This window comes from Trachymyrmex cornetzi, unplaced genomic scaffold (genome assembly GCF_001594075.2).
Source record: "Trachymyrmex cornetzi isolate Tcor2-1 unplaced genomic scaffold, Tcor1.1 scaffold277, whole genome shotgun sequence".
NCBI lineage: Eukaryota > Metazoa > Arthropoda > Insecta > Hymenoptera > Formicidae > Trachymyrmex > Trachymyrmex cornetzi.
In genome coordinates this window covers 78,181-93,755 of record NW_017297449.1, presented here as the reverse complement: position 1 = coordinate 93,755, position 15,575 = coordinate 78,181, and the positions used below count along the sequence as shown (strand labels likewise).

Sequence of the window (15,575 nt, the reverse complement as noted above, 5' to 3'; positions counted from 1 at the left end):
AGTATATTTCTGGTATAGGAGCACCCCTGAGTCAGAGCGTCACGTGCCCGCCCGGCGGCTCGGCCGTGCGGTGGTGGGGGTCGCACGCCGGAAGCCGGAATCGGCCCGAAATGTGCAAATCCTTGCGACCACTCTATAAATAAAGGTATTACCTGATGTATACATATACATATAAATAATAACAAACAAATAAACCGCTTAAATAATTTCACTATTGATTTTATTAACTCTACGCGCGTGAAATGTCTTTGTTTTAGAAATCTGTAATTTTACAAAGCGATTTTCTTATCAATCGAATGCTGCACAAATTATTTCGTAATTAAAGAAGAATCTTTATCCTTATCTAAAAGATATACAGATTATTATCAACCTTTTTTTAATTATACATCTTCAAAGAGCAATAAAAATTGAAGTTGAGATGTAAAATATATTTAATTACATTTTTAAAAACTATGCGAGTAAAGTTAATAATAATAATAATATATAATTGTAGGAAAAAAGAAAGAATTATAAATTATTGTATTTTAATATATCGTATCGGTTTGTGCGTGAAGAATTAAGACTTGCGGTTACGAAGAAGAATTCCGTAACATAACGGTACCCTTTTAAAGGTCATTCGCCGCGTGAAGACTAGGTTCTCAATTTCTGGTTCGACCATACTCGAAAAGAAACGGAAAGAAATCTTTCTCATTAATCAATCATGTGCATACATTAACACTATCGCGATGTTAAAAAAGCGCTTGAAAATTATTTGCGAACAGATTATTTACGAATTTTTTTTTACGAATAAGAAGCGACTACGTACAAAGGAAAAAAAAATGATAAAAAAGGAGCTTGTAGTGAGTACTGCAAAAAAAAAAAATACCGAGTAATGAAAATTATTCATACAGATAACGACGTTCGATCTATATACTGCGTTTCAAACATGTGACGCATCTGCCACGTGCTGATGCGTTTATAATTACATTTGCATCATACGTGATAAACAAGAAAAATTTATTTTAAATCTTCGGTTGATTGTCGGTCGAGGAATGAAATAGATCGTATATTATTTATTTTAGCGACTTGGAAATGAGGTTATATGCGAAATCACGTGGGTAGCCGGCGCACCATATGTTATAAACATCACTGGATAAAACCGTCTCCGGTAGATAAATTATCCGTATCTGCAATATTATTTCTTGAATAATTCTTGACAAGAGACTCTACGACTTAGTTTTTAAAAGATTTTCACGTTATAATGTTATCATGCTCCGAGTGATATTGTGATTCTAGAGTTTGACGATAGTGTAAAAAGTCTTTCAGACTCATAATTCCTGACAGAAATTTATTTATAACTTTACATAAACTGTATACAATGTGTAAGAGGAAAAGTATTTAAAAGTTAAGACATATGTACATATATAAAATATATTTATAATGTTCACAGTATTTACAAAACTATGAGGAAAATTCTATTTTTAATTCTGATAAAAATTATAGATTATCTATAATCAGCTCATTTATGATACAGAGATAAAAATAATGTAAATTAACGACTATAAACGAATATAAATAAATAAATATAGGGATCGTATGCAAGTATGGGCCGTAAATGCACATGGCGTGCATACTTGTACCATATGTTAACATGAATTAAAATTTTATCCAAGTTAAAATTTATCGATAAAATACATATACATGCAGTTTTTGATAATACAATCACCACTGCAAAAATCATTAAAATTACGTTTTAAGCAGTCACAATAATTATTATTGAAGTAATTAATGCTATTTGTTTTGACAGACATATTATATTTAAAAAAAAAAAAAAAAAAGAATCCTCTATGAAATACAAAATTGATGGCACCATTTTATTGAGATAAAACTTGAGATACAAACAGATAATTTATCCTTGATTATTGACTTATAAATAAATCTCACAACAGTAAATATCAATTTATAATACCTTTTCTATTCCCATGGTGTATATTATCTATAATCGAGAATTGCAAGAATTTTTTAAAATAATAGTGCGACTGTCTTTATACTATACTTTACATACAGTATACTGTAGTTAATCTAGTACTATATATTCAATTTAATGTCATACATTTTTAATGTCTATTATAATACTTAATAGATTATTACCAAATTATTAAGCAAATGAATTTCTACACTAAACATATGTTTTTCTTCAACATTATGAGAAAAGATATGGTTAAGTCTGTTTTGAATGAAGATTAAAATAAGCTGTCAAACATGAGCCACTCGTGGGACAGCAAGTGCATTATAAGCTTACAAATGGAATTACCTACAGGCAAACCGGGAAACTCACCGTGATGACGTCGCCATAATTATGGTCAACTAGTAACTCATCCTTAACGTCCCCTTTGAGAAACGTGTCCTCCAGCAAATCAAACAGATTCATGTCTGACGACATCACTATCTAACATATGAAATTCATACAGTTAGGACACTGTCTTTCTCACCATTTACGCTACTATTAAACAAAGCACTAACAATGAAATAGTTGTCGAACAATTCAGCATTTAACGATACGTGATCATCACCGATTGACGTCAAGTCGTAAACGCGAGGCAGCCCAATCTTGCTTCTTACTTTTACTCTCGCCCCACCCTGTGGCACGTTTTTCGAACGCACACTTTGAACCGTTGAGAAATTTCGCTCAACACCTTCCGCACACCTTTGTCATACCGACATTTTCACATTTTTAACATTTAGAAATGTTGGTACGCGCAAATTGATGGATTCACACCTCACACCTTTCCTACGAAAATACGATGCAGTACCAGACTGCCAACGTGGCATAGAGTCATTGATAAATATATATATACGTATACGTACAATGTACATACATGCATATATACTGACGCGTTTATGCGCCTGTCACAAGTGCCACTACAAAGGTGCCTTTTCATGCTGACTCTCGACGCTCAGTTGAAAGAGAGCTCGCTGCTATTGATGTATTCTTCCAGATCTAAAATGCTGATTGGATGATCTAAAAGAATACCCCAATAACAGCGAGCGCTCACTCAACTGTTGAGTCCGCTGAACAGGGGGTGATCCCGATTGATCACGGCTCGATTGGACACCACCAATCACAGCGACCGGTGCTTAGGAGCTTTGTAGTGTGTGCCCTCCAACAAGCGACACAAATGACACGGTGTGACACAATGGATCATTATATCCTTGTTGTTTGTCAATGTTAAACAAAGATGACATGATCACTGTGTCGCACTGTGTCGCTTGTTGGAAGGCACACAGTCTCAAGCGCTGTGAGTGGCTCACTGAGTGTCCAACTGGGTGCCACCCGTTCGCGTCGCATGCTCCAATATGTTCCAATATGCTCCTACCATAGCTCCTACTCACTCCAACGCGCTTGATAGAGTGAGTAGGAGCTATGGTAGGAGTATGTTGGAACATGTTGGAGCATGCGACACGAACAAACCTTATGTCTTTGCTAGTACTGGACAAAATGAAGTATAAAACGCACTTTGAACATTTCCACATTTATGTAAATACTTGCTAAGGGCCCAGACACAAGCTTTTGCATAACGCGTAATACATAGTGCATAATGGAATCAACCAATCGAAATTCTTCTTTTCCATGGAATGAGAGGAAAGGAAAGCTTCTGATTAGTTGATTCGCTTATGCACTATATATTATGCGCAAAAGCTTGTGTCTGGGCCCTAATCCTTGCAGATAACATAATGATGAATTATCATGAAAAAGAAGGTTTCTTATAGCGTTTTCGATTGGGGTGCACTGGCTGCACTCAGTGTCAAGAGCGTGTTCGATTGGCAGTGTCAATGCGCACTTGGCTAGTGTCATGTGTTCATTTGATCGCACGACACTCGCGTAGTGCGCACTCAGTGCGCACTAAGTGGCACGAGATATTTTGACGGTGCCAGTTCAGTGCACGTTTTATCACAGTTAAGGATATACATAAGGACAAGCAAATCTGCGCAGTTGAATTGAAAACGGGGTCTTGTCCCTACTCTTAATATCTTTTACTGTAGGTTTGTAACATTTTGTTGAACATTGTTTCAAAGTGAACAAAAATGAGTTTCAGCTTTAGCACTGAAAATCTTGGCGTATTCTTTTGAACTTGCACTATTCAGTGCAACCCATGGAACTCGTCCAGTGTTGGTGTGAACTGAGTGCGCACTGGTGCGCACTAACTTTTGCCCAATCGAAAACGCTATTAGTTTACTTTACAATGATGATTACAAAAATTCCATAAACATTCAAAATGTGTACTTTATTTCGTCCAGTACTGTACGAAATATTTGTAAATATTATCATTCCTTTTTGGGAATAAATTTTGTAACAACTCACTAATAATATTAATAAATTCGTATTTATTTAGATATTTATAATTATTACTGAATAATATTCAGATATGAAATGCGATATAAAAGAGCGATACAGCGATAGTACTTTATGTATGGAATATATTAAGTTACATTATAATTAAATCCGTGAGCACGAGCGTGGCGTCGTAGGTAGCACACAAGACTGCTATGCCAGGAGATCCCGGGTTCGATCCCAGCTAGGTAGATTCAAGGAATTTTCACGCGCTTGTAGCTACCTCTTCGGTGGTCTGGCAAACCACCAAGAGTATTTACTGTCAAGAAAACCTCTCAAAAACTGGTGTTCGGAACCGGCGTTAGATTGTAGGTCCCGTATGTCTCTGTGTACAACCTGCGTGCGCATCACAGGTATATGTACGAGAGGTGACCTTCTCCCGACTTGGGATGTTGCGTCATTGGATTGGATAATTAAATCCGTTAATATATTTACAGTTTTAATTTTTGTTTATAGCAGTCATATTTTTAAAAAATATTTGTCTTCGAAGAATTTCTTACACAATACTTTTGTTATCACAGTAATAAATTTTATTATTTACAATATTAAACTTTCTTTCGGACGTGATAAATTTTCTGTTAATCTTATAAATCAATTCTTATTGCTTTGCTACATTATACTATCATTATATTCTCTAAAATAATTATATTAATCATTAATGAAGTATAAATTATAATTATAGTCGTTATATGAATTAAAAATAATTTTTTTTAAATTAATATAAGAAATAAAAAATAATTTAAAATATAATTATATAATTCAAGTTTTTTTTCTCTAGTGTCTTCTTTTCTTACCAATGGAGAATGTTTTAAACATTTCCCCTTATCTTTGCATACATTTTGTTATAAGGTAGTTGACGTAACAGCACTAACACCGTGTACTAAAACTGTCGGTGGTAAGTCAACAGTTAATTCTGTCAATGATTGTAGGTACTGTCGATACATGTCATCCTCATCCCAAGTGTTTGAGGCTGGCGGGCCAGGCAAATAAATGAATGTTGTTGCAGTTTGAGAAGAATATTGCCGTATCAGTTGATTGACTCTAAGAAATAAAATTAATAAACATTTTTCTCTTTGTAAAAAATTGTAGCTAAAGAATCAGTTATAATGCTTACCCCAGTATATAAGCTCGGGACACGTTACTCAAAGCATTATTAGACTCTGTACTTGATTCATATTGATTTTTTGGCTCAAGCAGAGGCCTACCCTTTAAACCTCGGATTTGCTCTCCCCATTCTGGAATTTTTTTAATTGATGCAGAAATTCTCAGCAAATTCAATGACTTTCGAATCCTGTGCTCATTCGAAATTCTCGGATATTCATTCATTGAATTGGGAGAATCTGAGATACTTAGGCTTTCATTGCCATCCCCAGTTTCGCAATGGAACACTCTGAGATGTAGGTTTTTCCAACTGGGTACCATATTGATGATGCATGCGAGTTGAAGCATGAATAATGACGTTGTATCGAATGGATCTTGATCGGTCGGTTGGAAAAAGTTGACCGGCCATACGTCAATATATTTCAAATTCGAATTTCTAAAAGCAAAAAAATATATATATATTACTGTATAATAATAGATATTATAAATATTTTCGCGATAATAAATTTCTACTCACTTTGTCAACTGTGCTTTATTTAACAGATGAAAGTTTCTACATAGGCATAAATTCTTCTTCATTCTTAAAACATCCGAGCACATACCAACGTATTGAACCGGATCTAGATTCTTTTCACCTGTTGCTTGTCTTAGAGGGAACACAGTGTTATTCGGAAGCGTTGTACTGTTTTCAAACATTGTCGTCGCGTATTGAGAATCCAAGAAGAAGTTGTTCGGCGTTTCTTCATCATAAAACCCGAGAACGATCGTATTTGGTTTCATTGCGCCCATGCCAGACAATCTTATTAAATGTTGCATGCCTTCGCGCACCGTTTTTGTCACAGTCAATTCAATGAAAGCTTTAACTCTCATATGATCAACTAAACTCAACCAGTGCGGATATTCCTCGATCGTAGGATCGTTATTTTGACCATTAAATTTACCAACTTTTACGTGCCCAATAACATAAAGTCCTCCTTTCTTCAAGTCATTCACAAAATCGATAAGAGGACAAGCGGAACGCGGACACGCAACCATCAGTAACATTTGCGGACGCCAAAATTTAACATGATCCTTACGCGAATCCAACATTAACAAGTATTTTCTGACTTGATGGAATATCAATGCTTGAGATATACTGCCCCATGGTGCGTTTTTACTTGGTGAGAATAAATGTAGCACAATGATCAATATTAAGCATAAAATTATGCTACTGGAAGCATAAATACTATTAATTATGAACATCATTATCAGTGTTCCAAGAAGACCTATAGTCGCTGTGTGCCATGTAAAGTAATTAAATGTTGGCCTGAAAGGAAGGTTTAGATTTACTTGTAAGGGACATGTAATATTATATATATATATATATATCGTAATTAAAGTAATTAAATGAATGTTTGAATACCTGAAATTTGGTGCACTAGCAAGTTCCAATCCAAGACACGCAAGATTGGTAGCCAGATAACTTAAAAGAAATAGTACCGAGTTAATTTGAGCAATAGTATTCAACGAGCCGATAAGCAAGATTGTTTGAACCAAAATCCATGAAGTTAATACCGCTGCTATTGGATTGCCGCGCCATGTACCTTGTATAACAAAATTTAATCCCGAACCTAGAAAAGGAATAAAATAGAGATATTTAATTATATATATGGGGCATTCTTTCTCAAATCAGCCACCCGCCTGCGCATTTTATTTTTAAAGATAAAATTTTTTTTGAAGCGTCAAAATTTCCGCCTAAACCTTAATTTTTTGATGCCGTATGCTGTTTTTTATTTCCTTCTTATGGGTGTGACCATACGTTAAAAATAATGCTCAGACTTACCAAAATACTTGAAAAATGCAAAAATAACGTTTAGAGAGCTTTTTTTTAATGATTTAATTAGGATAAAAGATACTCGCGACCTAGATATGTCTTTTAAAAGTTCATGACATCAGCTAAGATCACGTACACCCTCGACTTTAGCTTTACCTGATGTTATTGTCGCGGCTTATTCGTCGCCGGTTGCTGGGATCACGGGGGTACTCGAGGGCCTCGTACGCAACACTGAGCATTATTTTTAACGTATGGTCACACCCATAAGAAAGAAATAAAAAACACCATACGGCATCAAAAAATTGAGGTTTAGGCGGAAATTTTGACGCTTCGAAAAAAATTTTATCTTTAAAAATAAAATGCGCAGGGAGGTGGCTGATTTGAGAAAGAATGCCCCATATATATAAATTAAATTTTAAAATAAAAATAAATTAAATTCTTTATTGTCATTGATTACATACCGAATACATTGTCTTTGGCCAATGCTTCCAATACTCTGCTAGAACCTATCAAATTGCTTAAACCAGCACTAAATGTTGCAGTGAGAATGCCAACGGCAACAAATGGTGGCCACATATTAATTGGCATCATGTACATAAAGTTGTTTTGCAGTAAAAAACGGCTAGTAGTAGCAGCCGTCAACACAGACAATAAAATATAACATATAAACGTAAATAATACTGCAGATAATGTCCCACTTGGAATGTTCCGACCGGGATTTTTCAGCTCTCCTATTAATTGTCATATGGTTAATACATTACATGAAAAGTAAAAATAAAAATAAAAATTTTATTTACCGCTCATATTTGCTCCAGCCATTATCCCAGTTACACCACTAAACAATACACCAAAGACACTTGCAAAATCCGTCATTGTTCCTCCGCTCGAATAATCAGCACTATAATTCGAATAGAGATTGTTTGAAAGTGTAGAAGACAAAAGACCCGTGTAACTTCCATTTACATGCTCTGTTACATTTTGTACCAATGTATTTGCATCTGGTATTGGTATCTAAAAGTACGATAAATATTTATTGATCAAAAATTCAACCAAATAAAATGTTAAATATATAAACAAAATATTTTGTATATTCAGCTCATAAAATTATTACCTCTATTGCACCCTGAGTCAAAAAACTAATAAAAACACTAGCCAGACAGATACAGACAACTGCCAAGATTGCAACACTGGTTTTTGCAAACATTGCAGCTCCAATAAGACAAACTACAAGATTGGCAGTATTTAGTATAGAACAATATAAAAATCGCCACCATCGACCATCTGGGATGAGCCCAGTTTTGCCGCTCAAATAACCAGACGGACCAAAGTTTTCAACCAAACCTTCAGCACATCCAGAAATGCAAAGCGCACTGGACACTATATTGGCCAAGAAAAAGAGAGTGCCAATAGAGCCGCCAAATTCAGGTCCTAATGTACGACTAATCATGACTGCATGTAAATTAATAGGAAAATATTTTTGATTTTTTATTAAATTTAATGTTTTCATTGTTATACAATTAAAACAGTATTTTATAATGTACAGAAAAATAAATTTCTCTACTATCATAATTTATATATTAATTATATATCAAATATATATGTAAGCAAAATAAGCGAATTTGCTGATAAGCTATCTTGAAATGGTGAACTGGTATAGTTCATCTATATCTGTTAGATAAATAAAGAAAGATAAAGCTGTAGAATGTGAATAGAGTTTATTTGATGGAAATAATATGCAGCTGATACTATTGCTCAGAATAGAAAAAAAAAAGGATACAGTAAGCGCCACCACCTTCTACAGCGCCATTGGTCGATATAGCACAGACAGATGCGACTGTGAATAATAAAATACCATATGCTATGATGAACTGAATTAATGTTACAAATAAACCTGCATTACCCACAATATATCCTGTAAAAATCACTAATTAGTATAATTAACAGATACTTGTATTCTAGATATGAAAGATTTTAAAAATAACAGCTTACCCATTCGTATAAAAACTAAGGCACTGAACATAGACAGTGTAACTGGGCTGAATACACCAGCAAAAGTTCCCAATGTACGAGTGTTGTCCATACCAAGAGTACCAAACTCGACGTAGCCATCTCCATCGGAATGTGACGTCCTTCCGATCTTAAAAATATTGCTTAGTCGTTGAAGCATATTTCTGCCATTGATCAAAGGAGCTTTTTCACTCGTAATCCTGATATGGACAGGTTCTGTATTTGTCGAGCCAACTTCTGACGCAATCATCTTAAATCGCTGGATAAAAAATATAAGTAATAATTTAAAACTATGTAACAGATTGTTCTTGGGGGAAAATAAAAACTTTACATGTTACTCTCGTTGGTAACAACATAATAGCTAACTGTATATGACGAAGAGGAAGAGGCGTTGTGTAGACATTTGGAATAAAATTTACGCTCAACTGAACATAAAATACACTTACGCAACAAATTAGAGTAAATTTTCGAAATATCGTTCACCCAATACTTCACTTGTGCGTATTAGAAAATATAAAAGAATATATATCCCACTTAGTCATACGATTATGATGTCACACATTAAACTGAACGTTAACGTCAACACTGTAATGTCAAACTTGCTCTTCGAAGGTTAATAACCTTTCGTTATATTTAACATATCGTATATGGCTTCGTGTTTGAAGTTAGGAATTTCCGGTTATGGTGATATATAGATGAGACATTTATATGATTCATTCGATATCAAAACGATTAACTTGAGATGTCAAACATATATATGATAAACAATTATTAAAATCTGATAAATATTTTTTTGAGAAACACGACCAGTGAATGTGAAAACAGGTTGGCAAATATAAATTGTATACGTATTTATAATAGGAAAAAAATTCCCTATTATACATAGCTACATTCACGCAATTTAGTGATACTAAAAATTTCCGTTAGATAGCGCAACATGATTGTTAAAGAAAATTTTAGTATCGTAATAACATTCTTTGCGCTCTTTGCAAAATATTTTTCAAATATAACGAATTCGAATCATTCTGGGTCTATTAAAATTTAATTATTTATCGTATAAAGTTTAGTGCATGTGTATATCTACATACATATATATATAATAAAAGGCTAGAGCGTATAATAAATTAGAATTTTGTCATATTGCAATGGGACAACCAGGCGTTAACAATAATTGCGTTCTTCAATCATTTTGTATGTTTCTGACATGATTAAGAAGCAAACGAAACTTAAACATCGGTAAGTAAATTTATCTATTAATTCAATAATTTAGTGTGTGTGTGTGTAAATTTAGTCAAACTCTCTTTTTTCAATTTTTATTAAACAAAAAATAAAAAGCCCATACACACACATATAAATTCTATTTTTTTTTAATTACATATTTTGTTATAACGTATATAATTACATTTTTTATTAATTAATTGTCTTTGTTGTATGAATATTTCATATATTTTTAATTTCCATTTTTTATATTTTGTTATAATTAAACTATTCATAAATATTTGTAACAAATGATTCATAATTTGTCATAATCGAGATAATTTCGATCTTCGCCATATTCTTCTTCATCCTTTCGCTCGTCAAAAACAGCGTCTTTGTCTTTATATTGCTGTTATACAAAACAAACAAATTTTTTATATTTGTTAAAATAAAAATTAAATATAATTTAACGATATCGATAAAATTCATGAGATATATTGTTCAGCATACTTTCAGTTTCAATTTTTCCCTATTGATTGAAAGCTCTAACTCGCGTCCTTTCTGCTGTATAGCTCGTTCCTCACAAATCTAAAATACATGATATTGTGTGACTTGTATAAAAAAAATATTCTATGAAAATATTTTTATCTACTTACACTCTATTAAATATTTTTAATATACCCCATTGAAATATTCGTATCAACTTATGAATAAATGTAATGTTTTGCGAGCATTTAATATTGTAACAAAAGAATTTTGTATCTCAAAATTAACTGACTTTATAATGAAGTAGCCAGTGACCTAGATACTCTACAGGATCGGTCGGTTTCTTTGTTATAATTTCACAAAGAGCTTGGATCAAAGGTTTACTCAAGACTCTTTTTAAATAGATGCTATTTGATGACAATTGCTCGTGCAGACCATTAGACGATAAACTGCCAGATGTAGAATTAATAATAGAATCGTTGCTTTTATTGATTTTAATCTTTGCTTGCCATAGATCTTGCAATAAATAAAAAATTTGTCTTTATATATATATATATATATATATATATATATATATATATAATTTCTTTTTAATATAATTATGATATTTAATATTTTATATATTTTATTAATACAACGTACGACAATAAAATTTATTTTACATTGTGATTCTAAACTCCAATTCTGAATATGAAGAATGTCTAAATCTAAAATATCGATTCCAGCTAACCTGACATCCGTAAGACCAATATTAATCAATGTCTCGATAAGATTTTCATTCAAATCTTTCTTATGCAAAAATATTGCGATTTTTTCATCTATTTCTTCGTCTTTTTTAGTCTCTTTGACATTCTTAATTACTTGTATGTTGTCTTCTACCAATTTTTCTTTCACCTGATCTTCCTGTTTGCGTATCATGTTCTCTTGTTGTTTCTTCAAAAACATATTATCGTTAATTTCTTGCATTTTTAATATTGCTATCAACTTCTCCCACGACGCATCCTCAAGTAAAAAAAGTTTATTTTAAAGATTTTGGATCTAAGTTCTCGTACTATTTCGTAATGAATCTGTCTAATCATGATCGCATGATTATGTTCTAAATCGGTAATATTCCTGTGAATGTGCAATAAGCAACCAATCAAATTTTGATTCAAATATTGAAAAACAATGTGACAATATTATTTTTTGATATCATATAAAAAAATTACAATTTGTGAAATTATAGAACAAATTACTTTTTTATATATATCATTATAGATACATTACATATCTATTTCAGATTTTATAACGATTTAAATATTCTCACAAAAATATTTTCCGATTTGTGGGTGCATTTGGATCTAAATTTGGTTAGCTGTTTCGATACATGCTACATTATGCGCAGTTACACTTGTTTTCTTACATATTCATATGCGACTAATTGTAAAATAATTATGGTGAAAAGTTGAAATGAAAACCGTGTACTTAAAAAATAATTTTGACATTTTAATTTCACTCTTACTTCAAGTCATCGAAAGAATGAAGTTTTGTGCAAGCCACGCAGATGCATGTTCGGCTGATTTTCTTACGCTCTCACTTATATGCGACACTAAAATCGAAAAAATCAGGTGGATTAACGTGGCGAGGCCTTCATCGCGTTTAACAAACGGATCTTCCTGCACTTAAATTTGCATAGTTACCGAGCCATTTACCGTATGTATATATACACGTCGACGGAGTCACGTATTCGCGCATCGAGAGAAGGGTCTCAATTTCTGACCATTGTTATATAAGAATTAGTGCGACGCGTTTTTACGCGGTCTTTATAATTTATGTATGCACTTTTCAAGTTTATGCATTTTTATGCGTATAACAGCCTCCTTTTAATACGATTTAGCAAATACGACAAACAGTCTTCATTTAAACAAGTCTGCACTTGTAGAGTTAACAATTTCATTGTTGCACTTTTTATAAAGCATCGCGCAGATATATCTATGATCGCGTATTACGATTCATTTCTAACGTTATTATTCTTGTTCATTTGTTCTATTGCATACTTGAATCGGGGAAAATAGGTCATCCAGAGTGCTTTATTAAAGTATATCGCGAGTCACTTCGTAATTCGACTGAGAAAAGTATACACTGCACGTGATAAAGAAATCATATTTCTATCAATTACTTATCTCGATAACAAAAGAAAAATTATAGGATTTATAAAATATTCTTAACATATTGAATGAAAACTTACTTTATTGATTAATATTAGCTTTGTGTAGGAATTTAAAACTTACTTTATTGTAATAAAAATTAGTGTAATAATTTATTAAGAATGTAATATAATTTTCTTCTCTTTATATTTATTAACAATTCCATCCTAGTAGGTCAATCATCAAAGGTGAGATCTGATGAAAGACGAAAAGATAAAAGATCCTTTGCGGTAAACTTTTTGTATCATCGGGATCATCTCATAATTATTTTCAATAGCGAGTTTCATTGCTCTTGAAAGCCAGCTCCATTATGCTTGTACACAATGCTCGAATTATAGAATAATAAAGAAAGGGAGAGAGAAGTCTAATGATTTCAAAAGATTCACAAGATTTATCTCAAGGCACTGATGCGCAACAATATTTTATTTCGTGAATTTCTTTGAAATTCACTAATATTGCAGTATGTACAAAAATTTGTTCTTCTCACATTTTTTTTCCTCAGATTCTATCAATTATAACACTATTTATTACTATTAATTAAATTATTTAGGCGTCTATCGCGAATATTACGAACGAACTGAATAAAGTTGCACGATAAGTGCTATCTTATCAGTTTGGCGATGTAATCAGTACAGAATTGAATCGAGATATAGTATGCGGGATAAATCGTTTGCATCTGACAATAGGTATCTTGTGAAATGAATTAAGCATCATGAAGTTAAAATAAAGTAATTGAAATTTGGTTTCTTTCAAATACATACGTGCTGTTAATTACAAATTTGCAAAGTATTCAGTGATGCGTTCCGTGGAAAAACGTATCACACGTTACTTATAGCGCTTCGTGTCATCGATCGAAATACATTCGGTATGCAGATATCGCTTTTATTGAAATCACTGCCTTATTTTGCAATACTGCGATAAGCGTGACATGAAGAGAATATCAAGAAAAAAGATTAAACTCTAACTTCTGCAATTCCACGTTTCTATATGTGCTATCGATGCGACATATGAAAATGCGTATTACATCATACAGATAAAATAGCATTGCGACAACATATATAAGTTCGCGTTATCGCAAATTTTATTATTCAACGCTATATTTACTTGATAAAAAGATTTTTTAATTTATATTTTTTAACAGACAAAAAACAATCAATTTTTTTGATATTTTTTAAGTAAAATTTAAAAATTATGTTTAGAAAATTCGATATATATTATAATTGGAAATTAAGGGGTATGGGCTACAGTAGCGGGCCTAAAAACAGTAATAAATTCAACAATTTTTTTTTAGTATAAAGAAATTATTTAATATAAAATCAAATTGAAGCATTGGTTAGTGCACGCTTTTTTTGTGAACGCTAGATTACAAGTCCCGGAGCCCCTCCAAAAAGCACATACATACTAGCCTCTATCACCGGTAGCGCCGCCATTTTGGATGCAAAAAATACAAAAAAAATTCTTTGATAAACTTTAATAATATATATGCACCAACCAGTGCTTTAATTTGATTTTATATTAAATTATTTTTTCATACTAAAAAAAATTGTTAAATTTATTGTTGTTTTTCGGCCCGCTATACACTGTGGCCGTACCCCTTAAATAAATTTAGATAGTATTTTATCGGACGAAAAATTATTAGATTTAATTTGCAAATGCTGTGAAGTTTCTCAATGTAAAATTGTGTGCATTTTTACTTAGAAGCTGTCTTTTCTTGTGCAACTTTCCAAGCCAGTTCCACTAACGCCTACCTACGCGATAAACATGCATCCTGCGCCTAGCAAATGTATGAGCTTACATTCAGTCAGCATTAGTCAGCATCGGTAACATTGCGATTTATTAAACGAACGTTTGGTAGAAAGCACATTTCAAATTTTAATTATACTTATTCATTTTTTATTGGCCAAACATTTTCCCAAGAAATCTAAAGTTCTCCACAAATTTATAAGTAAAATACTTTCGCTTATGTACAATGTTGATAATTTGTTTAAAGTTTTTTTACTAATTGGCAATTTTGTAAAAAAACTTATTTATTATATTACATTTCTTTATTGATAAAAATAACATGAAGATAGCATGACAAAACGCTAGTTGGCATAAAATTAATGTAAACGTTTAACCTTAATTAGTCTCATAGGGGTAAGAATCTAAAGACAGTTGGCGGTTAAGAGTTTTGGTTGAAATTTTCCGCGCTGAGTATCGGTGCGATCGACCAATCTGATCTCAGCATTGAACGCGGCGTGAAATTCACGTGTATGCGAAAATGATCGAAGACTCCCGAACACGTCGTCGCGATCGCAGCGCAGCGCGCCGGCGCAGCCCCACATTGCCCACATCCCACATCCCACACAGTGGTGCACATTTGGCTCCCCGGCAACACGGAAAACCGCCCCACCACTTTGCCGCTGCGCGAGAG

General features: G+C 32.8%; 3 protein-coding genes across 4 annotated transcripts in view; 1 reads left to right on the top strand and 2 right to left on the bottom strand.

The window, feature by feature from the left end:
• The window catches only part of LOC108762122 (cyclic AMP response element-binding protein A), an 8,165-nt gene extending 5,362 nt beyond the window's left edge, over positions 1-2,803 (bottom strand). Inside the window, exons 1-2 of the mRNA XM_018508951.1 lie at positions 2,503-2,803; positions 2,318-2,428 (exon numbers count right to left, since the gene is read on the bottom strand). Coding sequence (XP_018364453.1) covers positions 2,318-2,422 — 105 coding nt within the window. The 5' untranslated portion in view covers positions 2,423-2,428; positions 2,503-2,803. The remainder of the gene's footprint in view (positions 1-2,317; positions 2,429-2,502) is intronic.
• Positions 2,804-4,418: 1,615 nt separating this feature from the next.
• LOC108762132 (solute carrier family 12 member 9) lies at positions 4,419-12,241 on the bottom strand. 2 transcript variants are annotated; one of them, XM_018508961.1, is made up of 12 exons: positions 12,212-12,241; positions 11,658-12,089; positions 11,269-11,499; positions 9,276-9,552; positions 9,064-9,198; positions 8,398-8,735; positions 8,084-8,297; positions 7,748-8,017; positions 6,876-7,083; positions 5,991-6,779; positions 5,487-5,909; positions 5,135-5,413 (listed from the first exon to the last, which is right to left on the bottom strand). In XM_018508961.1, exons 2-12 carry the CDS (start codon positions 11,940-11,942, stop codon positions 5,215-5,217), a joined length of 3,369 nt encoding a protein of 1,122 aa, XP_018364463.1. In that variant the 5' UTR covers positions 11,943-12,089; positions 12,212-12,241; the 3' UTR covers positions 5,135-5,214. The 2 variants fall into 2 exon arrangements, 1 of the variants encoding a protein (XP_018364463.1); XR_001940153.1 differs by lacking the exons at positions 11,269-11,499; positions 11,658-12,089; positions 12,212-12,241 and adding exons at positions 4,419-4,708; positions 4,914-5,006 and having other exon boundaries at positions 5,167-5,413; positions 9,276-9,545.
• LOC108762133 (uncharacterized) overlaps positions 10,455-15,575 on the top strand; it is a 14,995-nt gene continuing 9,874 nt past the window's right edge. Inside the window, exon 1 of the mRNA XM_018508964.1 lies at positions 10,455-10,529. The gene's annotated coding sequence lies outside the window, so the exon portion shown is untranslated. The remainder of the gene's footprint in view (positions 10,530-15,575) is intronic.